At 52.6% G+C, this 24,313-nt stretch overlaps 1 protein-coding gene across 1 annotated transcript in view; it reads left to right on the forward strand.

Annotated features, from left to right (window-relative positions):
• The first annotated feature begins 3,518 nt into the window (after window positions 1–3,518).
• Window positions 3,519–24,313, forward strand: part of TBC1D10A (TBC1 domain family member 10A) — a 28,802-nt gene continuing 8,007 nt past the window's right edge. Inside the window, exons 1-2 of the mRNA XM_027566338.1 lie at window positions 3,519–3,807; window positions 21,547–21,646. Coding sequence (XP_027422139.1) covers window positions 3,599–3,807; window positions 21,547–21,646 — 309 coding nt within the window. The 5' untranslated portion in view covers window positions 3,519–3,598. The remainder of the gene's footprint in view (window positions 3,808–21,546; window positions 21,647–24,313) is intronic.

Consider the following 24,313-nt stretch of genomic DNA (forward strand, 5'->3'; position numbering starts at 1 on the left):
AACTCACCCGCCCCCTGCAATGGAAGTTCAGTCTTAACCATTGGACCACCAGCCAAGTCCCAAGCTAAGCAATTTTGCATGAGAACATCCAGTTACTGAGGGGCACAGCCATGAAGTGAAGTCTCCCAAGCCAAAAACTAGGAAAACTCCCCTGCTGCAGCCTCAGACTGTGGTGGGAGATACTCAAGACAATAATGAATTTGCAAATGTTTGGCAAACTACAGATGCCACCACTCCTGGCTCCCATTGACTGGGTATTTCCACGTGCCAGATGCTTACCACACAGATCACAGTAAAAGTCTCAGGGACAACAAGGAGACATTTTTTCATTTATTTTCATTTTACAGGTAAGGACATGGGCTCAGACAGAAGTAATTTGCTCAAGGTCACACAGTGACAGCAGAGATTCACATCAAGGGTGGTCCTTTTTTTTCTTTTGCCATCCCCTTGTGGCTTGCGGGATCCCAGTTCCCTGTCCAGGGATGGAACCCGTGCCCTCGGCAGTGAAAGTGCCATCATAACCACTGGAACACCAGGGAGCTCCCCTGGATGGTCTTATGTAAGAAAAGTAAAAGCTGGAGCCTCAAGGCCTTAACTTGAGATCAACATCTATCCAGTCTCCTAAGGAAGGACACTGGATGCTTCTAATCTGCCCACCCCCACCCCCACCCCAAATGCCCCTGAAGTGAACTGTACAGGCGCCTCATAGAGCTGAGCATGTTTGGGATATGAGTGTAGAACCAGAACTGCAGTCAAAGGGCTGTGGATACTTTGCCAGACCTGGACATTTGATCCAGGCATGTGACTCTTTCTCCCTCCCTTGGGATAGGCCCTCCTCCTCTGGCCAGGTATACTCTGCCCTTCCTGGGAGCAAGGACTAAGAGCCCACCACTCTGGAGCTGCTAGAGAGGTGGAACACATCCTCCCAGACAGAGTTTAAGACCAAAATAGCATGTGCTCACCCTTGTATCTGTTATTGCCCTGTTTATGGAAAACCAGAAGCCTATGGAATGTCAAGACTGCACAGTGAAGTCTTCAAGAATGTCTGAGCCACATGGCATTAAGGAATGGCTGGTGAAGTCACGGCTTAAGACCTTCCTTCTTGGGGCTGCTTTGGGCCCCTTAGCAGCCTATCCCAGGTTCTGCAACTCAGGCTTGGGTCTTCTGGTCCCTTCTCCTCTCTAAGCCTGTCTCCCAATAGGTCTGCAGGCAAGTGTCATGACAATATGGTTGTGACTTATGAGCCATAAAGTACTGGACTGAGGTGAGGAGTTACCATTAGATTCTATGAGTTGATAAACCCTGGGGTAAGAAGTTGGCTGCCAGGAGCTAAGTCTATATAAATACTGTTAGCCTGTGCTTCCCAGTAGAAGCTGTTGGTAAGTAGTAGTGGTAGTAGTGTTAGTCGCTCAGTCGTGTCCGACTCTTTGTGACCCCACGGACTCCGGCCCGCCAGGCTCCTCTGTCCGTGGGATTCTCCAGGCAAGAGTATCTGTTGCCAAGAATGCTGTTGGTAAGAGCTAGATTCAAATCCTGGCTCTGCCACAAGCTAGCCCTGAGACTTCAGGCAGCTGACAGCACTTCCCTGCACCTCAGTTTCTTTAATTGTAAAATGGGACTAAGTAGTCTCTGGTGTTTAGTCACTAAGTCATGCTGGACTCTCTTGTGACCCCATGGACTGTAGCCCGTCCATGGAATTTCCCAGGCAAGAATACTGGAGTGGGTTGCCATTTATTTCTCCAGGGAATTTTCAAGACCCAGGGATTGAACTTGAGTCTCCTGCATTAGCAGGCAGATTCTTTACCACTGAGCCACCAGTGAAACCTAAAAATAGTTATCTACCTCCTTGCTGAAAGATTGCAAGAGACGGTGTGATGGTGTGACCAGTTTGGAAAACAGTTTGCCAGTTCCTCAAAAGGTTAAAGACCCAGCAATTCCCACTCCTAGCTATCTACCCAAGAGACATGAAAACGGATGAACCTTGAAAACATCTGAGGTGAAAGAAGCCAGACACAAGGCCACACACTGTATGATGCCATTTATATGAAATGTCCAGGAAAAGCAGAACTATGGAGACAGATTAGTTGTTGCCAGGGACTGGGGGAGGAAGGATGGGGAGTGACTGGTAAGGATAGGAATGAATTTCTTTTTGGAGTGATGAAAACGTTCTAAAATTAGGTTACAGTGATGGCTGCACAACAATACAAATATACTTAAAACACAATTATATACTTTAAACCCAATTATATATCTCAATAAGGCTCTTGGAAAACTAAGAGAAAGTAGGTAGAAGTCATTCAGGGCAGTGAGTGGCTCAACAGTCCTTGATCATTATTCTTATTGACATTGACATTGAAGTTGCTCAGTCGTATCCGACACTTTGCTACCCCATGGACTGTAGCCTACCAGGCTCCTCCGTCCGTGGAATTTTCCAGGCAAGAATACTGGAGTGGGTTGCCATTTCCTTCTCCAGATCTTCCTGACCCAGGGGTCGAACCCGGGTCTCCCGCATTGTAGGCAGACGCTTTACCGTCTGAGCCACCAGGGAAGTCGTTCTTATTAATTAGGTCTCCCTAATAAAGCTGAATCAGACACGACTGAGTGACTTCACTTTCACTTTTCACTTTCACGCATTGGAGAAGGAAATGGCAACCCACTCCAGTGTTCTTGCCTGGAGAATCCCAGGGATGGGGGAGCCTGGTGGGCTGCAGTCTATGGGGTCGCACAGAGTCTGACACGACTGAAGCGACTTAGCAGCAGCAGCAGCAATAAAGCTGAAACTCCAGTACTTTGGCCACCTCACGCGAAGAGTTGACTCATTGGAAAAGACTGATGCTGGGAGGGATTGGGGGCAGGAGGAGAAGGGGACGACAGAGGATGAGATGGCTGCATGGCATCACTGACTCGATGGACATGAGTCTGAGTGAACTCCGGGAGTTGGTGATGGACAGGGAGGCCTGGCGTGCTGCGATTCATGGGGTCGCAAAGAGTCGGACACGACTGAGCGACTGACCTGAACTGAATAGGCCCCAGAAGCAGTGAGCAGGGGAAGGAAAGGGCTGCTGAATTTCTGTCTCAGCCTACCTCTTCAAGCTGCCATGTCCCAGGGCGAGTCCCCGAACCCATCCCGAGTCTCCTCAGAGCTACTCATAAATGAATGGGAAAACAATCCTCACCCACGTCCTTAAGGTCTCGCGAGGAGAGGGCGAGTACTCCCAGAGGGCGCCCTCGGTCTCTGCCTTCGCGGTGCTGCAGGTATCCGCCAGGCCGGGGCTAATCCGGAAAAGCCCTAAAGCTCTTTCAGGTGAGCCCTCGGTGATTGGCAGTTCGGAGGGGAGGGCTTCGGGTGACGGCTGCCCCGCCCCCTCACGTCGGGCCTGTTGGCGCCAGCCTGGGGGAGGTGGGCGGGCCCTGGGGTCCGCGGCACCCATTGGGCGTTGCGGGGAGGAAGCGCCCGGGAAGTCCTAGGGCCCCGCCCCCGGCTTTGCGGCGACCAATGGGCGCGGCGCGTGGGCGGGGCGTCGGCGGCGTCGGCGGAGGTCGGGAGGCTGAGGCGGCTGAGGTGGCCGCTGAAGCTGAGGCGGCGGGCGCGGCCAGGATGGCGAAGAGCTTCGAAGAGAACGGGCCGCGCGCGCCCGCAGCTCAGGGGAGCCTGTCGGGGACCCGGGAGAGCTTGGCCCCGGGCCCCGACGCCGCAGCCGCCGACGAGCTGAGCTCTCTGGGCTCCGACTCAGAGACCAACGGCTTCGCCGAGCGCCGCATCGACAAGTTCGGCTTCATCGTGGGCTCGCAGGGCGCCGAGAGCCCGTGAGTATCACTGGGGCTCGGAGCCAGGGGACCAGGGGCCGGGGCAGGACCCGCGGCGGTGCCTCGACGCCGACAGAGCCGCTCTCAGGAAGGACAGACACGTCTCCCTTCCAACCAGGAACAACAATCCCTTATCTCCTTTGCCCCACCCGCACCTTCCCCCCCACCCCCACCCCCGGCGGACTGACCCGCCCCTAGGAAGGGCCTAGAGTGCTCTCCTCACCGGAGCACACAGATCGACTGCTACCTTTCCCAACCCCAGCGCTGCCACCCTCGCCTTAGGGCTGGTTGGTTCGGCCAGCTCCTGACAGGCTCATAGGTGGTCTCCCCTTCCCCAACAGCGCGGTATTCTCCGTATCCCGCCCCCTACCAGACCCACTGACGTCCTTGTCTCAGCAGCCGCCACCGCCACATCAAGGGGACACCTTAGGCCGACTTCAGAGGGACGGGCTGCCCTGCCCCCACCGCGCTCAGGCACAGACTGACCCTCATCTCAAGGCACAGGGACCTCTAGATAGACTGACATTGGTCACCTCCCTCCCACCTTGGGATAGAGAGTCACTTCCCCTCATGGAAGGGACAGAGAATGCCCGCCTCCCCCTCAGAGGCAAGTTTCTCCCTGTCACCAGCAACAGGTGGGCAGGCACTGCCCCTTCCCAGTACCCGCAGGGGGACGGTACCTCACCTCCAGGACAGACTGTCGACGCTTCCTCTTCAAACGCAGACCAGAGTGCAGGCAAGGAGACAGCAGGGGCCCCGCTCATTGCACACCTAGATCTCCCACACCCAGGAGCCCCCAGCTGGCAGGCAGAGCAGTGTGAGTCAGTGGAGCAGCACCTTCCCTCCAAGCCTGGTGAGCTGAGCAGCCATATTCTGCCCCCAGAGTACTCCCTGAGTCCAGTCCTCACAGGGATCATATGTATGGGTTGGTGATCCCTTTAGGAAAGATGGACTCCAGAGCCCACTCACATCCCAGCTGTCCTGTCACTTGAGACCAGTGTTCTGCCCGGAACTGACAAGCCTCCCTTGAGATGTGCCTCCCCTTCAATAGAGAGCACCACACAATCACCTGGGAGAGCCTACAGGACTCAGCCATGACCCTATTCCAGAGGGTCCTTCCTCCCCTTCTCTGACCAGCTGTGATCGTCTAAGGCTTCTTCAGCCTCTCTTATGACTTATGGAAGAGGCTTGACCATCTTTAAGATACCCACCCTACACAAGCAACCCCATAAAGTTCACTTCTGGGATTTTCCACGGTCCCAAAGCCTCGTATTCACCAGACCTCCTTCTCCTTTGGAAAGTTGGAGAGAAATGCAGGCCCCTCCCCTAAGGAGAGTTCTCTTTTACCCACTGGATCTCTCTCCTCCAGCCTCTTCCCACTTGCTCAGAGCAAGCCAAGCCTAGTCCAGTCCAGAACTCAGAGAACACCCCTTATTCTGATCCTTCACTCTGACTTGAAGCTTTGTCACAGTTCCCCAGGGAGTAGCTTGTGAGAACCCAAAGAGGACTTAGGGTATATTTTTGAATTGAAGAGCAAACACCAGAGATTAGGGTCCTGGGAGGGATGAGGTCAAAAGTGGGAAAGGAGTTACCAGTTGCATTTGTGGGTGCTTGGAAGGAAAGAGTTCAGATTTGCTGGTGAATTCTGGGAGATAAAAATTCCTACTACATGCTTATCAGGAAGTTAACTAGATCTCAGGGTACAAAGCAGTGTGAAATAGTGGGAAAAGGCCAGATTTAGGAAGAAATCACACTTGCTGGCTGTGTGACCTTGGGCAAGAGCTTGAATCTCTGAGCCTGTTTACTCACTGTAAAGGGCAACAGTAACACCTATTCCCAGGATTACTGTAGAGATTAAGTATTCAAAAGTGCCTAGCACAGTGCCTGGTGCAAGTAGTGGCCTAGGAAAATGTTAGTTTCCTTTCTTTGCCTTCTAAGGGTCTGAAAATTGAGGAGAAAATGAGGGCATACCTCTGGTATTTGTGAACAGAGAGAGGCCCCAGTGGGAGCACCTCCCTTTGGCTGTAGTCCCCAACCAAACAGCCAGACATCTGTCTTTCCCACCCTCCAACCACAAACCCGGGCTTTGCAGACGCCCTCTGCATCATTGGTGTCTATAGGGCTGGGGCTGAGGTGGGATTCCAGGTCTCTTCCTCTCTCCCTGCCTCACTTTCTTGACCCTGTTGGCCACCCTAAAATCTCTGGTGTCTGAAAACTTGGATGTACCCTGTAGAGTCAATATTGTGGTTCAAAAAAAATAGCCAAAAGTAAGTTCCTGCCCAAGGCCATAAGAGAGGAAGTTATGGGAAGTTTCAGAGTGACCGCCCTGAACCCAGTCTCGTGGTTGAGGGCTAGGAGTCCATGTGCTAGCCCAGAGAAGTGAAACATTAGCCCTGATGGCTGCAGTGGAGATGGCCAGGACTCTGGCTCCAGATTAAAGGTCTGTTTCAGCCATCTTGGGCCAAAGGTTGTCTTAAGACAGTTTTGGCAATTGCCAGGGGCTAATGGGGTAGGGGAGGAAAGTAGATCAGAAGCTTCCTCCTCAGGTGACTGCTTGGTGCCTGTTGTGAGTAGATCATGAAATCATAGACTTATATCTCTCCTATAGAAGGGATCTTAAGAATTTGACCAGTGTAACCCTAACTTCTTATACGATGAGGAAACTCAAGTCACAGAGAAGAGAGGAACTTGCTTAAGCTCACACAGTACACCAGTGGCAGAGCCAGGTCTTGAAATCAGAGGTTCTGACTCCCAAGTCAGGACCGTTTCCATTGCCTTTCCCACCCGGTAATATGGTGTGGTGGCCCCAGCAGTAAACCAAGTCCTGGACAGGTAGAACAGAAGGTCCCTAACAGGAACCTGTGTGCCCTTACCTTCCCTGGCTTAGCTCAGTACTTTGACTCCCTAAGCAGTGTGAGAGGTCCACAGAGATGGTCCAGCAAGGATAAGACTGTGTTGTCATTACCACTTTGTTACACTCATTAGACTGATGAGCATCAGAACTAGGACCAGGCCTTTTTTATTTGGCTGCAGCTTGTGGGATCTTGAGTTGGGATTGACCAGAGATTGAACACAGACCCTTGGCAGTTTGGCAGTGAAAGCAGAGTCCTAACCAGTGGACCACCAGGGAATTCCCTGGGACCAGGCTTATTCACTTTGTTCTCAGGCCTGCAGAGAAGTAAATGATCAGTTAACATTTTCTGACACACATTTCAAGTCAGGAAGCTGAAAGCCACCTTAGAGATGGCCTTCATCCTATGGATAGGTAAACTGAGGCCTGAAATAAATGATTAATCTCACCTGTTCAGTCAGTTGGGAGCAAAGCCAGGAAGTAAACCCAGAACTCCTGATTCCCAGCCCTAGGCCCTCTTTACTTCACCTTGTCTGTCTTTTGAGTCTACTCTGCAGGGAACCTTTGTGGGGCCTGAGATGGTCCCTGCCTGCCGTGGAGCAGTAGCCAGTGATGGGGAGAGGCAAGAAAGCAGCCCGCCAGTGAAGGGCCTTGTGGTGGTGTGAGCGCAGACCAAGTGCTGATAGCATTGGCCCCTTCGGTGTGGCTGGCAGCTGAGCTGGTTGTTGAAGTCCAAGATGGACCAGAGGAGAAGAAAGAAGGATCTTCAGCAGGGACGGGTGGCCAGAGGACTCTGGGGACAGGAGGAGCAGACCTGTTTGTGGGGAAGGGGTCCCTTTTGGAGTTGGTCAAGAAAGGAAAGAAGGATTTCAGTGGATACCAGGTCTCTGGCCTGAGGAAGATGGCCTGAGAGGGGTGGGTCCCTGGCCTCCCCCTCCTTTTCCTATGTGATTGCCAAGACTGGCCTCTTGAAGCTGGAGTTTCCCACCCAGCTTCACTGTGTGCAGTGCTGCAAGCTAGATGAGGTGAGGAGCTGTGCTGTCTGGGATCCCGTGGTTGTTGGCTTCCTGTTAGGGGAGAAATGGATCTGAACTGGGCGCAGGGAGAAACATCTGGAAGAGCAATTCCCCTGTCCCCTGAGCCCTCCACTATTCCTAGTCGACTGTGACTTTGGAGATCATATAACTGGCTCAGTTGACATCCCTGTAGTTTGGTCTCTGCCAGTTATTGTTGGGCCAGGGCCCTCCTAACAGGCCAGGTCCTGCCTCCCTGCTTTCCCACCACCTTCTCCAGTTTGTAAGTTCAGGACATCCTCTTTTCTTGAGCTGTTACAGTTCCCAGGAGAGCCTAGAGCTGGGCGTGGAGTGGTCCCTGGGTGGCCCATCTGGAAAGAGACTACTGCACATGTGGGGCCCTGGTCTATGACTCGGGGCCACACGTCCTTCATTTTCTCTCCTCCTCCTCTTGCCCCAGCTTCAAAGGAAAATCCAGCTTGGTAGCCCTGTGGGTGTTCTAGGGCCTCAGACAAGACTTGACTTGGCGAAGGAGGGGGCCAGATCACCAGCTGCTGCCCTGGGAAGGTGCCTGTGTGCCGCCTGCTAGGAAACTCTAAGCTGTGGGAAAGAGAGAAAACAGTGGGACCTGCTTGATATTTTGTATTCCCAGCATCTAGGTTTGAAACAGGACCTTCGGGGGGCCAGTGAGGCCTGGCTCTGGTCCAGCCCCCCAGTCTGTTTACACTGAGGGAGGGGAAAGAAGGTGCTCTGTTCAGCCTCACACCTAACCCTTTGAGCCCAGATGTCCGTGTGACCTTTGACATATTGCTTCACTCTTCTGAGCCTCAGTTTTTCACTGTGAAACGCTTATGATAACACTGACTTTGAAGGATTGTTGTGGGGGTTAAAAGAACTAATGCTTGCAAAGAGCCTGACAGCACTGTAGCTGCTCAGTGAATGTTCTGCCTCCTCATAGAGATTGGAGTACCTGGTGGTCCTGTCTTTTCATTTTCTACTTTGCATCTCTGGTTGAGCATCAGTGAGATCCATCCCCTGTGAGCAGGAGTGAACACTAACCCATGATGAACCCTCACTTTCCCCGGATAAGCGTGGTTATCCCATTTTGTAGATGAGTACACTGAAGTTCTGAGAAGAAAGCGTTCAAGGTTTGCCAGCTGGTAAATGGCAGAACTAGGACTAGAACCTTTTTTCTTGATACTGAATCCAGTGACTAAGCCTTGCTAAGGTGTAGCAGGTAGGGTGCCAGGTGCTCACCATCCCTGAGGCCCCACACCCAGGGCAGGAAGCCTGTGGTTAATATGGACATATATAGGAAGAAGCAGCCAGCTCCACCCATAGGAGCTCAGAAAGAAGAAGTGGCACTTGATTCAGGCTTTGGAAGGAGCAAGGAAGGGCAATCCATGGTATGGGAGGGGAAGTGTGTGAAGAAAAGCCAGCTGTTTGAGAAATGTGTGCCAGGAGGTGACAGGAAGAATGGGAGGTGGGAGGATGAGGTGAAGCATGGGGAGGGGAGGGAAGTGGATTTGGCAGAAGTGACTGGCCTTGAGTGTCACACTGAGGCCTCCTGTGTTTCATTAAGGTCAGTCTGGTGCGGGCATGGAAGATGGTATGAATAGGAGCTGGACCACAGGCAGTGAAAGCAGTTGGGAGAGTTTGGGACAGCCCAGAAGGGCTGCAGAGAGGTCTGGAAGGTTATGGAGCCGAGAGGATGAAGAGTCAGCGAGTAGGGCATGGTACCTGATCAGCTGTGTGGACCTGCAGGGACTTGGCGAAGGCTTTGGCCAGGCTGAAGTCTCCTTTATGTACAGTTGGGAAGGTCTCCTGGAGGAGGAAATGGCAACCCACTCCAGTATTTTTGCCTAGAGAATCCCATGGACAGAGGAGCCTGGCGGGCTACAGTCCATGGGGTCGCAAAAAGTCAGACACGACTGAGCGACTAATACTAATACTTTGGCCAAACTGAGGTGGCCCTCGCCATCCCAGGGCCTCTGACCACAGGGAAGGAAGGCCATCTGCGACCTTCCTTTGAAGCAGACAGTGGGCTGCTGGTGACTGCTTTGTCACAGCCCTGGGCTCCCCAAGGTGCCTGGCATGGCTGGCACGCTCAGGGCCCATCAAGGGGTTCTTTGTATCTCTTCAGTAAGAGAGCAGATTAGCTGGCCTGGTTGGGAGGGGGTGGGTGAGTGGAGCTGAGCTTTGTGGTCTCTCCTGCTAGACGTATTGGATGGAAAGGAAGGCTATCGGGAGAGCTAGCCACCTCTCTGTGCAGAGAGGAGGAAGTCCTGAGGGCATGGAAAACCTCCCTTAGGGCAGTGTGTAGCTGTGGCGGGGGGGGGGGGGGGGGGGGGGGTGGAGCGGGGGTGGGGGGAATGTTTATAAGGCTTTCAGGCACAGCATAAGCTCATTAGGGGTTTCTCACCTGGTTCAGTGGTAAAGAATCCACCTACCAGTGCAGGAGATGCTAGTTTGATCCCTGTGTCGGAAAGATCCCCTGGAGAAGGAAATGACAACCCACTGCAGTATTCTTGCCTGGGAAACCCCGTGGACAGAGGAGCTTCTTAGGCTGTAGTCCATGGGGTCGCAAAGAGTCCAACACAACTTGGCAACTAAACAACAATAAAAGCTGATCAAGAGGAGGCAGCCTGGCAGTGGAGGGCTGACTTCCTCTCACTTCCAGTCTTTATTATGTTCCTGGAGCTGGTGCCTCAGCTGGGAAGTGGAAGCAAGTCCAGTGCCTATGAGAACATGAACCCCTCAGCCCTTATGGGCACCACCATGCACTTCTCAGAGATGATTCTGGCAGGACATGTGGATTTATGCTAGTATGGGAAAGGGTTCTGAACCCAGGGACTAAGGTGCCAGGGCTGGCTCCGCCACTGACCCTGGTGGTCTATGAGTAAGCATGTCCTCTCATTGGCCGTAGGGCTAATGCTCCTTGCTTTCACCTAGCACGTGCTGCGTGTGCAGCTGTGTGCTAGGCTCTGGGGGTGCAGACTTGGTCCTGCCTTCCCAGGACCTGGAGCATAGTGGGCAGGAGACACAGGTGTGGTCTGATGATGAGGATCAAATAAGATGACTGGATTAGGAGCATGTGTAAACAAACACTGCTGACCAGGGATCAGGAAACCCAAGTCCTGGGCTTCACTGGGCCCCTAACTAACCCTGTGACCTTGAGAAATTTGCTGAATCTTTCTAAGCCTCAGTTTCCCTTACATATAAACTAAGGCAGCCTTAATGAATGAAGTTGAAGAGCTCTTCTGCTTCTAACATACTGAGACTGCCCTTGGAGTATACGAAAAGGGCTTTGGGAAGTTTATTCCCCCTGCGTTGGGAAGACCCCCTGGAGAAGGAAATGGCAACCGACTCCAGTACTCTTGCCTGGAAGATCCCATGGATGGAGGAGCCTACTAGGCTATAGTACATGGGGTCGCAAAGAATCGGACATGACTAAGCGACTTCACTTTCTTTCTCACTTATGTCAGGTACCTCATAAGTGCAAGGGGTCGTCAGGGCACAGCCCACAGAGGCCAAAGCCTGCAGCATGCTCTGTTTTTCTTATGAGAGGACCTCTCTTTGTCTGTCAGACCAATGGCCCTCATGTCTTTGGGAGTGTGGTCAACTCAAAGAATGCGTTGGTCTGTCTGGCTCTTTGGTCTGTGCAGTGCTTTCTTTCTCATTGCCTTGCAGTGATCCTAACAGGAGCAGTGGGAACTCAGGAGGGTAAGTTTTATTTTGCCCTGTTTACAGACAGGGAAACCTAAGCTGAACAAGCAAGGAAACTGTGCCTGGAAGCCAGGGTTCTGCCTTTCCAATTTTTTCCATCTTACCAAAGCTGGTTGCCTCTGTGTGGCCGCTCCTCCTTCTTCCTGTCCTAGCCTTAGGACTTTCAGTCCAGCTCCAAATGTCTATACTTCTCCTAGCGAGTTTCTCGTTGTTTTTGTTGGCTTTTTTCTTTCTTTCTTAAAAAAAAAAAATTTATTTGACTGTGCTGAGTCTTAATTGTGGCGTGCTGGATCTAGTTCCCTGAGTAGGGATCAGACCTGGGCCCCCTGTATTGGGAGCACGGAGTTCCAGCCACTGGGCCACCAGGGAAGTCCTGTTTTTGTTGTTGAGTTGTTACAATGGATGGCACACTTCCTATCCCAGGCCCTCCACACACAGCACCTCATGCAAGATGAGGCAGGAGCAGCTGGATGCTAAGGGAGCCCAGGAACATAGAATGGAGAACTCTTGTTCCTCCTCTCTGCCCTCTGGGCCCTGGATTCTGTGTGTCCAGAAGCGGTCCTTCTTAGCCAGCCACATTTGGAGGATGCTTCCCTCTCTGTCTTGATTTCAAAAAAGGAGAACCTAAATTTGGGAGATCCTGGGTTCAGGACACCAGCAGACTGGCTTCAAGCCCTGGCTCCGTCACTTTCTAGCCATTGACCTCTCTGAGTCTGTAAATGGGCCAGATGGTGGCGTTGGGAGTGGGAACTGGCCCCATGTGTGCTATGGTTGTGAGTATAAGGAGATGATGTTGGTAAAGTGCCCAGCAGTGTCTCCCACCAAGTGAGGGTTCTGTGGTGCACGGTGGCTCTCACAATTTGAGTGTGATTATCCTCTAAGTGTTACTTCAGGCCTTTGGCCTCATGGTGAGAGAACAGGCACCCTGGGTTTGAAGATCACACCCCACCTTGTGCTCTGCGTATATACCCTTGGACCCTGGGGGCGAGACGGGAGCCAGTCCCACTCAGCTTGTGGTCTGGAGCTTTCTGACCTGCCAGGGCAGGTTGGGAATCCCCCAGTTAGTTCCTCATTGAGTCATCTGGAACAGGGCTGCAGGTGACCCTGACTCTGAGGGCCCTGATGCGAGGGCCTCATCTTCTCTTTGGCATGAAGATAAAGCGGAAGTGAGAACAGAGGTGGGTCTCCTGAAAGATTCAATTCAAAGCATGCAGTCATAGGGCTGCCTGGGGCCTCTGCCCTCTTGGGTAGAGATAGTGACTTGGGGAAGAAATCGGAGTTTGCTTCATAATTGCCACCACCCTCCTGTGTTCCTCGTGGACTTTCACCCTGGGCTCCCTGTCCTGCCTCTGAGTGACCCCCTCCATCCCCCTAGCACAGTCACTTGATCATGCCACTTCGCAGAAGCGCCAGCATGGTGGACCAGGCTTTCACCAAGACCACCGTATTTAACTCCGTGAGATATAGTTATTATCATCATAATCTCCATTTAACAGAGGTAGTTCCCAGATCCCAGAGTGGTGAAGTGACTTGCCAAGCATCACACAGCGTATGGCATCACTCAGTCAGTGCCAGAGCTGAGTGACAGAGCAGAAGGGCCTGGGTACACCTCCCAGGTGTCCTCTGCTCCCCTTGGATGGTGCATAGTTACTGGCTTGCTGAAAAACCTGAGTTTCTACATCTGCCCAAGGGCGGGGTGGAGGTAATAATTAGAGGACCTATTTCATATGCTTGTTGTCAGGATTAAATGAAATAATCTAAGTGCTGAGCACCATGTCTGGTCCATAGCAATTGCCTGGTAAGGGTTATAACAGACATTCAATTACGTTAATTGAATATAGAATTAAAACATTGCAAAAGGCCATCATCAAACACATCTGGGCTCAGCCCTGTGCTGGGCTTCAAGGAAGATCCATCGCTGGACTCAGGCTGGGGAGGGAGTGCCCTTCATCAAGCTCTCCGTGCTCCTGCTTTTCCCTCTGATTTCAAGGCAGAGGATACTATTCCCATCTCACTGGGGAGAAAGCTGAAACTTAGAGCGCCCAAGGTCACAGAGCCACTGAACCTGTCAACATACGTTTATTGAGCACCAGCTAGGCACCAACCAGGCCTGGAGAAGGGAACGGCAACCCACTCCAGTACTCTTGCCTGGAGAATCCCATGGACAGAGGAGCCTGGTGGGCTATAGGGCTTGGGGTCGCAAAGAGCCGGACATGACTGAGCGACTAACACAGGCCCCCAGGCTCTGTTCTAGGGTCGGGACACACTGGGGAGAGTGGTTGGCAGAGTCCCTGCCCCCAAGAGCACACCTCGTGGAATGCTGCCTCAGCGAGCGGACCGGACAGTCAGGCAGAGAAGCCAGACTCGCTCCACTGGACTGCTCACATTCCCCAAACACACCAGGCTCTTTTCCATTAATGTGTGCTTTCTCATCCTGGGTCTTCTGCCTGATGTGCTGTTTCCCCTTTCTCACCCTGGCTACTTCCTGTCACCCTTCAAGGATCATCCCAACAAGTCAGCTCCCTTTAAGGTTTTCCCTGAACACCTGCACCCCCACCCTGGGGCCTTCTTGCAGTCTCGTAGCGCCTTCCGCCCTCCTCGCTTCTGTGATAGCACCTCTGTATGAGCTAGTTATTTACTCCCCAATCTGTCTCCTCTGCCAGATTGACCCCAAGGGCAGGACCTACGTTTTATTCAACTTTGTAGAGTCAGGGCCTGGAATGCAGGCTCTGGAGAGATGTGCATGGAATGTAATGAGGCGCTGATTGTGTTCTGTTCCTTCAGTGGCTAGGAAGGACTTTGTAGAGATGAGAGGCTGTTCTGAATGAGGCCTCAGGAAACAAGTGGGACTGAATTAGAGTCAGGGTAGGGGTGAGGGTGGGCAGCTTAGAGAGAGGGATGTCTAGAAATAGGGCTGGGGGATGTGCAGAGGGACTAGGAAGGCCTGGGAGCCAGGGCCTGAAGTTCTATTGAACAAGATGGGCAGTAGGGATCCTTGCAGGAGTCTTGGCAGAGATAAACCGTGAGTCAAGACTAAATTGATAAGATCTATCAATCAAATTCAGCAGTTTTGTAAGGATGGGTAAGGGGCTGTACATGAGTCATGGTGCCCACAGTGAGATTGTGACCTGAGGACCCAGTTGCCAGTGGGGAGTTTCAAGTAATACTCTGCCCGGTAGGGGTGGGGGCTTGGAGAAGGCATGTCTCCAGTTGAGAATAGTCTCCATTTTTGTTGTTGTTTCATTGCTCAGTTGTGTCTGACTCTTTGCGACCCCATGGACTGTAGCCCACCAGGCTCCTCTGTCCATGGGATTTCCCAAGCAGGAATACTGGAGTGGGTTGCCGCTTCCTTCTCCAGGAGAGCTTCCTGACCTGGGGATGAAACCCGCATCTCCTGCACTGGCAGGTGGATTCTTTACCGCTGAGCCACCAGGGAAGACCCCAATAGTCTCCATACCTCTCTGCACTGGTCAGAGAGAGCTGCCCTGGGGGTTTTTGCTCTGGTCTGTGCCTTTCCCTAGCTGAGTGGGAGTCGGGGGCGGGGGGGATTCCTTGCTTTTTGGAACCAGCAAGGCTGGTGCTTAAAGGAACCTTTCTTGCCTCTGACGTCAAGGGGGTGGGGCTGTGCCGAGTGGAGAGTTGGGCAGAGGCCCAGGGCACCGAGGCCAGAGAAGGGTGGAGAGAACCTGTTTACCATTGTGCGCTGACCCGGGGCTGCAAGGAGCAAAGCCAGGGAATTCCTTGTGGGAAAGGGAGGCAGGCCCAGACCTAGCTTGCACGGGGCGTCGGGGAAGATTGAAGCAAGCGGGACTCTTTCACCTAGACAGGGAGCCCGAACACTGCCCTGCCTCCAAGCGGGGGCTGCCAGGCCTCAGGAGGGAGCACCAGGCTGCTGCAGACCATCCTGCTTCCCCGCACTGACTCACAGCTCCACCTCAGGCAGATCACGTACCCTTTGGTCCCTAGACCTCTCTAGCTGCCTGGGGACTCACTCCAGAACCTCACAGGCCTTCCAGCCCTGATCGTCGGCCATTTGTAGATCACCAGCCCACCCTCTCCTGCCTTCTCGTTTCCTATCATGGGTGATTATGGAGCTGGCATAAAGGCTATTTATACTTTTAGTCATTACCACCGCTTAGATTAATGAACTCCAGAGGTTGTTACTCAGCGTGCAAAGTAGGTCAGCCTTTTTGTTTAGCCTCACTCCTTTTTCCAGCTCTGGGTGGGAGAGGGGAGTTCCCCCACCCTTGTTGTCCCTGGATCTGTGATTGCACATCCATTTCCCAATTTTCCACACTTGCATCTTGCTCACTCTTGCCGTCTCGGCACAGAGAGCAGTGGTTGTCTACTGGGTGGTAAAGGAAGAGGAAGGGAATGTAACAGATACTGAGGCCCTGTTACATGGGGATCACCTTATATTTATTGGATGGCTTAGTGCTCAGTTGGCATCTCTGCTTCCAGGCTGTGTAACCTTGGACAGATTACTCAGCTGTGCTAAACTTTAGTTTTCGTGTCTGTTAAGTAGAGATAATAAAAGCTGCTTCCTTGGGGAATTGTGTGCCTATGTAGTGCTTGGCGGGAATGGTGCAGAATGGGTGCTGGAAGTGTGTCAGTTCCTCCTGTCTCATGTGGTCTTTCCTGCTGCCCTCCAAAGGGGTGGCCTTGCCCGCATGTTACAGGTGGTGAACTGGAAGCTCAGAGTGGCAGAGCTGGATCAGAAGCTGACAGTCACAGTCCGTGTATCATTGAGTAAACGGCTTAATCTCTTGGGGTCTCAGTTGCTTCGTGGGTAAAATGGGGATAGTCCTGCCCTGCTGCGTGTGTGCAGACCAGTCAGATGAGAAGAGGGATGGGAAAGTGCTAGGCAAGCTGCAGATGCTGGTCCCCTCAGAGCTGCCATTAGCTGGCCACCTGCCAGGCTGGGTCCTTACACACGTGTATTCTTCATTTAGACCTTATGTGTGTGGTCCCACTTGAAGATGAAGTGGAGACTTCACGGTCTATCTCCCAGGTGGAGGAGCTGGAATGGAACCTCAGTCGGTTGGCTTCAAGGTCCCTACTCTTTTTACTGTCTCCCATAGTCCACATGGCCTTCCTGACGGTTGAGATGAGGAGAATTCATCCCGGGGTCTCAACCTTGGGCCTTATGCTTGGGCTGTGTTTCTTTTTGTTTGGGCTGGTTTGGAGAGGGAGGCTTAGCAGAGGGGGGTTACATTGGTTCCCTGGGACCAGGTTTTATCTGACACCTTTGAATAAAGGGGTCATGGGCACAGGCGCCACACCTGGCTGAGTCTGCCAGCCAGAGGGGCTGAGGCGCTCTTGGGTGGAAAGTGCATGGCTGGAAGGACAAGGCGGAGAGAGCCTGGGTCTCAGGTAGCCTTGGGAGCTGGTCTTGTCCGTCTCATCTCTTGGAAGTCTTCAGCTTCTGGGTTTGGGGAGAAGGTGGGGAGGCTGGTGTCAGTGGGCTGTCACTGCTGCCTTGGGCCACGGCATGGCACGGCACGGCTAAGCTTAGCTTAGCTGAGAGCCCAGCAGAATCTGGGCTCAGTCACCCTCTAGCTGCATGTTTCTGTCTCCTCTGTGGCTCCTTCCCCAGGAGGGGGTGGTCAAGGGTGTGCTTGTGAGCTTTGCCCATCCAGCGTATTGGCCTTGCTGAGCTTTGCTAGGTTTGGGCAGGGTCTGGGACAGTCAGAGCACTGGAGGAAGGCTTAGACTGTCTCTAGGGGGTTGAGGGCCAGAGATAGAGCCCCACGGTGGCATCTGGAGAGCGGCCTGATTTCCTCCCAGTCTTCCCAGGGGAGGGAGAAGCAGCACAGGAGTCACTGTGGCAAAGAGAAGCTCTGGTTTTCCACTTAATAGCTTTGTGACTTTGCCCAAGTCATACAATCTCTCTGATTGGGTCAGGTTTCTCATGGGTCCAATGGAAACAGTAATTAATCTGTGAGGCTCTCACTGGGCTACTAGGGGCACAGATACAATTGCTGTAGGCAGCAGTGGCTTGTAGCCCTGAAGGCAATAGGTGAAAGTAATGATGTCATGGAGATAACCAGGCAGGCGTCTGTCGGTATCCGTGAGGTACACAGTGGGCGTTACATAGCTCAAGACCCAGTCCGGTTAGGGAGTGACAGGGCTGAGCAGCATGACCAAGTTGTAATGAACTGCTCATTTCACATCACGTCTTGATTCATTGGTGATTTAGTGCTGAAATTGATTAGGAGATTGTGACCAGCATAAAAATAAAAAAGAAGTAGGAAGTAGGATAGAATAATACAAAAATTGAACTGAAAATATCAGGTGCTTTAGTACATGTAGGAGTAAATTTTTTCATAAAATGTATTTTGGTTATGTGTGTGTGTGTATAGTCTCAGTACAAAATGTATTTCATACTGTGAGTTTCAGTTTAAAAGCTTGGAGAAATGGTGTTGTAAGTAGTCGAGATGAAGGTCTTCAGGTTGGAAGACAGCTAACGAGATCTGGGCAGGCACAGCAGCTGTGTGGAGGCTAAGGGCTTGACTTTGGGGTTCAGAGCATGCACTGCGGAGTGAGGCAAGCCTAGGTTTGAATGCAGCTGCATGGCCTTGGGGGCTTCCCTGGTGGCTCAGAGGTAAAGAACCTGCCTGCAATCCCTGGGTCAGGAAGATCCCCTGAAGAAGGAAATGGCAACCCACTCCAGTGTTCTTGCCTGGGAAATCCCAGGCTTGAGGATTTGGCAGGCTACAGTCGTGGGGTCACGAAAGAGTCAGACACAACTGAGACTAAACGGCAACAACGTGGCCTTGAGCAAGGCGCTTAACTTTACTAAGTCTTGGATTCGACTTCTGGAAAATGGAGAGAATGTTATGGTTGGATTATTATGAAAGATACATGAAAATGATACATGTGTATATATATATTAGTATTTTAAGTAATATATAGATATTTTGAAAGATATTGGTAAGTAGTAAATGATTTAAAAATGGTAACTACTGTTGCTGCTGTTATTGTTGAAGTTGTCATTTTTATTATGTTGGGCCCCAAAAGTGTTGCTGTGACTTAGAGAGGGGAGAAGAAAAGGCATTCCAGGTAGGGGTGGGTGAGTGATGAGGGATAATTACATTTGTCTAATATGAGGCTGATCTGGCTGAGAATTGTGCAGCCTTAGAAGGGGGTGTTGCAGTAGACAGAAGGTACCAGAAAACTTAACAGTATGGCTTCAGCAATGAGGGTGACTTCACCTGGAGATGATGAAGGCCCAGCCCTGAGGAGTTCCACTAGAGACTGTCCTCATTAGACTCTTTTGGTTGCGGAGACTCCTTCAGGCCACCTTAAGGACAGAGGAGTTTTCTGCAAGGGTGAGTGAAACTCTCAGGCTGGAAGCATCCCCATGGGCCATTTGGTCCCTTAAGTTGGCTATTTGGTTAGCCTCCCTGTCATTGGAAACTGGCTCACACTCCCCCCCACCCCCACCCCCCCCATTATTAGGAGGAAGCCACCTCAGGGCCTCCACACCGTCGTGTCATCTGTAGAGATGCCCAGACCCCAGTCTACGTCACAGCTCCTTTCTGGGCATCTTTTGAGGGTCAGTTCACAGGGCAGGCCATCCAGCTGTATAGCAAACAGGCTCAGAGAGGGCAAGGGGCTATTGCAGAAGGAATTTCTATATCAGACAGCACTCTGATCAGATGCCTTTTGAGATCCTGACCCACCAGACTGGATGTGAACCTTTTGATTTTTCAGAAAATGGGTAGTGTGCAGCCATTCAGGAGCACATTCTGTGTGTGAAGAGAAGTTCACCTGTAGTTAGAAGGTGAAGTGCTGAGTGCCGGGTCCAGCAGGTGGTTAAACTCCTCTGCTGTTGGAGGAGAGGCCACTCAAATGACCATCTTTCCTCCAAAATTTCCCAATTTGAGGTTTTGAAAATAAAAATAGATCTTTCAATGAACATGTACATTTAAAGTAGTAGTGGATTTTTTGTTTGTTTCTGAGACGATCTTACCAAATCAATGGTGCAGTTTAAAATCAGTAGTGCCTTAGAATCCAGGAAATATGGTAGTTTGTTTTGCACCCATTTGAAATTCCGGTTTGAGGTTTGATGCTGGGTCTTTGAAACTGCAAAAGCTGTTATCTGACATCATTTAAAAGAACACTGAGCTTGAACGTGTTCCCCTGTGTATTTGTAGTTGGGAGACTGGGTATCTCTGTGGCCCTGCTGTCAGATCTTATCAACAGAGACAGACTAGAGGGTCAGGGTGTCAGATGGGTATGTATTTAATCAGATGGGAATTGTCTGGAAACTGGTAATCTCAGGCAAAAGCCTTGCCCTCTTATGAGCCTCCATTGTCTCTTCTGCTCAGTGGGGCGATTGGATCAGATATTATCCACATTCATAGCTGCCAGAACTTGCTGTTGACTCCATGTGGCTACCTCCTTTAGTTTAGATAACTAGAAGGCTCATCCCCTGACTTGTGTGAGGGAGTGCTTTGTAGTGATGGGAGGCGACCTGGCCTATGATGCTGGACCTGGGTGTTTGGGGGCTGCCTGGAGATGTGCACACATTTCTTTGTAGATTACCTGATCTAAAGGTGTGGTCTCTGCTTTTCTCCTGAGGGGAGGGATAGGAAGGAGCCGGTCCTTGTGCCCCACTTCTGCCTCCAGGTAGTGAGAGGTGGGCGGGTGGCCTGTGTGGAGGGGCTGTTGTCTCTCCTCGGCTGATCAGCACCAGGGCTGCTCTCAGGTCTGTGCAGTTCTCCAGATAAAAAAACGAAGAAGAGGACCTGCCCTTTTGTGTCTGGGAGCCCTGCTCTGCCAGGGCCCCTCCCACTGCTCGTCCAACCAGTAAAAGTTCTAGCAGTGCATTTCCTTCCTGTAGAAAGAGAATCAGAGACTCAAGGCCTGGGCCAAACCCTGGCCCCGCTGTGTCCTGTTCCTGAGAGCCTCCACCCCACGCTGCGTTCTGGGAGGTCAGGCAGTGCTGAGTGCAAGCCCTTGGCTATGATCTGACTTGGATTTGAGTCTGGGTTTTTCCACTGATTTGCTGTTTGACTCTAAGCAATATACCCTTCCTGGGTATCTTACCTCTCAATAATGCCAGTATTTTTTAATTGGAAAAAAAGGGGGAGAGGCACAAGAAAGAAATTTAAAAGATCCATAATCTACTACTTTAAAAATAATTCTGAGAGTGTGTATGTGTGTGTAGAGAAGGACACATACACGTTATTCTCACTGTTTTCTTACCAGTATTGCTCTGTAGGCTGAATACAAGGAAGCACGTGTAGGGGACGTAGCCTTCAGATGCTAGTCTTCTTCTCTTTGCCCCGTGGGTATGTGAACTCAGGAACTTCCAGGGACTCCCTCCTCGGAAGGAGCTCACTCACTCAAAGCACCCTCTAAGCCAGGGGTCTCGCCCAGTCTGCCGCAGCTGCTTCGGTGCTGCCCAGGGTAGGTCTCCAAGCTGAGGGGTTTCCCCACCAGCTCTCGTGGGCGTTCAGAGCCTGTAGAATGTCAGTGCCATGAGGGCTGGGACTTGTTCTAGTCACACGACTGTACCCCACAGTTTACCCAGACGCCCTGGCCCTAGAGCTCCGCCTGGATAGCTGTGACAGTGGTTGCATGAGTGGATGTGCAAATTCGAGTGGTGTCTGAGGGGGCTTTGAAGTGTAATTGAATTTGGATAGGCAGAGACAACTTGGAGTGTGTTTCCGCAAAGGGACTGGCATGAGCAAAGGCTGAGAGGGGAACAGGGCCAGGGCGTAATTGGGGAAACCATGAGTAACAGCTTTGTTAGAATGCAGAGGTGAGCATGGTGTCCCTGTACTTGTTTGACTGGTTTTCCGTCCAGCTCTGTACCGTGCATGCTGGTTCTCTGAAGAGGCTTGTTTATCGACACAGATCCAGGGTGGGAGTGCTGTGCTTTGGTGCACAGGTGCAGGCACTGGGGCCCCTGGTCCCTTGACACGTAGGGGAGTGAGTGCTTGAACCTAGTGTCTCTTCAGCCTGTGCCTTCTAGGGAGGACGTTGTGTCCCTCGCGTCTGTGTTAGAGGGTTCTTGAGTTAGCCCCGTAGGGGACGGCAGGGGGAGGGACGGGGACTGACCAGGCTGGTACCTGGGGCCTCAGCCAGGGCCTTTGCTTCTCTCGGCACCTCTGACGGGCCCTGCCCTCTGCTCCACAGGCTGGAGGAAGTCCCCCTGGAGGTGCTGAGGCAGAGGGAGTCCAAGTGGCTGGACATGCTCAACAACTGGGACAAGTGGATGGCCAAGAAGCACAAAAAGGTGAGGGGCCTGGCCTTAGCCTGGGGCTGGGAGTCGCAGTGGGGGAGGCAGGGGCTGCATCACTTGGAGGAGCAGGAGGGTCTCCAGCCACCCAGTGTCCCCCCACCGGCTTGGAAATGGGGATAGAAGCTGGTCCTCCCAGATGACTTCAGACTGACGCAGATTCTTGAGTCACACTGCAGAGCCGCGCTCAGCTGAAGGCCCTTCAGGCAGCTTTCCTGCAGCGCTCCTGGGGCAAGTCTTTACCACTGCTTACCACCTAGGGGCGGACTTGATATACTAATAGTGGCTAATGTATGTTGACGCAGCGTGCTGGGCACTTAGCTGGGTCATCCTTACAGCACCCCAGTGAGGTTGGTGGTGGTGGTATCCCCACTTATGACTGATGGCAGAGTCAAAGTTTGAACCCAGGAGTCTAACTAGTGCCTGCACGCTTCGCCACCACAATAAGGGGCCTTCTTTACCCTCTAGATTAATTCGATGAGTTCCCTCTTGTCCCCTAGCCAAAGCAAAAAGAAGGAAAAGTGACTTCACAGTTTAATGGTCTCATAAAAATGAAAATACCAGTGTTTCTTTTCTGGTGGGCTGTATTTAGGTGCCAGCTCTGCCACACTGTAGGCACATCCTTGTCCACCACATGTATGTTGATACTCTTGTTCACCTTAGCAGGGTCTGCTCACTCCCTGGCTGAGTGGAGCCCGTCTGCAGTCCCACTGCTGGGGTCTCTCTGCACAAGTCGCCAGCGCACAGTGGCCCCCTCGCCTGCATCGTCAGCTGACATGCTGGTCTGGGCCAAGCTGGCACAGCCACGGCAGGGCTGAGCAGAAACCAGGGCCAAAGGTCACATTTGGGCTTGGGTTCAGCCATACAGCCCCAACTCTCCAAGCCCATGGCTAGCAGAGTGACTTTGGGCAATCACTTCACTCCCCCAGCCTCAGTTTCCCTGCCCAAGTGGGAATGAGCGTCCTGTTGCAAGGCTCCTCCTGTAAAGCCCTGTGCCTGTGGGAGGAGAGAGGCACCCAGACCGGGGCTCTTTCTTACTGTTCTATGTGGACTTTGGGGCTTTCATTTTTTGCTTATTAGAAAAAATTTCACTTAAAAAAATACTTTTTTAAGGCAGTTGTTGCCCAGCTGCTTCCTGCCTGACTCTGGGGTCTGTTTGCCTGCTTCCTCAGCCCTCAGGCCTTTACCCTGAGCTTCAGCTCCTCTCACCATCTGCGGAGGTGACTTGAGGCTGGCAGGAAGATGGCTATGGCATTCTCACCCCCACCTCCTCGCAGATGGGGATTCCAGAGGGGTTCCAGCATCACTTCTTCTTCCCCTTTGCTTCCCTGGCACTGCGGTTAGAGACCAGGGCTACCCGCCCAGCCGGGGCCACCAGAGGAGGCTGCACTCCACCCTCGCAGGAACCCTAGCACACGGCTTATCTGCTGGCACTCTGGCTCCGGAGCTCTCACTGCCTTGCCGTGCCAGCTGGGTCAGAGGTGGTGGCACAGGAAGGACGACACCTGCACCCAGAAGTGGATCCAGACCCCCACCCCCTGCACGGATCCTGAGTTCCCGGGACCCGCCAGGCCCTGCAGAGAGACAGGGTGCTGGCTGGAATGCTGTCTTCCCCTGTCAGGCTCTGCCCTCCTTGAGCTCAGCAGGCTAGGTGTGGCTTCTCTCAGTTGTCATCAGAACTCTCCTTTCCCAAGGCCTTACCTCAGATAATGGCGATTCCTGTGCTTTCCGTTGGCTGAGCATCCCTCTGGCTTTACCCGTGCTCATCCCCACCTCTGCCTCTCCCTAAGAGGTTAACATCTCCAGCACCCGAGCTGAGGAGGATGCCAGAGGCCAGAGGGGGAAGGTTAGTTGCTCAGTCGTGTCCAACTCTGCGACCCCATGGACTGTAGCCCGCCAGGCTCCTCTGTCCATGGGATTTCCCAGGCAAGAATACTGGAGTGGTTGCCATTTCCTCCTCCAGGAGATCTTCCTGACCTAGGGATCAAACCCAAATCTCCTGTATTGCAGGCAGATTCTTTACCACTGAGCCACCGAGGAAGCTGGTTGTATTCCCAGCTCTCCATCCCCACCTCCCCCACCTTGGGCCTGGGTGAGGCCGGGCCTCTCTGAGAGCTTAGTGGACTGAAGGTATTCCTGGACTCTCCACGGTCCTGAGCAGACCGAGGGTGATGGGGCTGCAATGATATGTGGGGGCAAGCTCAGCTGAGCTTGGCCCTGGGGAGCCTGAAGGGCCTGTGGTTCCAGGTCATGTGCACCCCTTTGCCAAAGCCCGGCCAGACCACGTGGCTTCCTTCAGGAGACCCCAGTCCCACAGCAGCGGGAAAGTGTCCATGGAGTCAGGTCGGTCCCTTCTGCTCCCTTCCTCTCCCCGCTTTGCAGGCAGTCCCAGAAGCGCAACTTGGCTCCTCTGACCAGCCACTCTGCTCTTCCCCCACTGCCCTCAGCCTGCCTGCCTGTCTCCTTCCTGGTTCTTGACTCCCTCTGACCCTTGGAAAGTTTTCTCTTGTTTATGCTGGTCATTAGAAAGCCGGGCCTCCTGTGCTCCCTCCTCAGAGAGCCTCCCAGGGGACTCTCTCAGGGGGTTTCCAGATGAGGGGACTTAGGAGTGAGCCCGGGGCCCAGGGCCTCTGAGTCAGGTGTCCTCCCGGGATTGGAGGGGCA

This window comes from Bos indicus x Bos taurus, chromosome 17 (genome assembly GCF_003369695.1).
Source record: "Bos indicus x Bos taurus breed Angus x Brahman F1 hybrid chromosome 17, Bos_hybrid_MaternalHap_v2.0, whole genome shotgun sequence".
Taxonomy (NCBI): domain Eukaryota; kingdom Metazoa; phylum Chordata; class Mammalia; order Artiodactyla; family Bovidae; genus Bos; species Bos indicus x Bos taurus.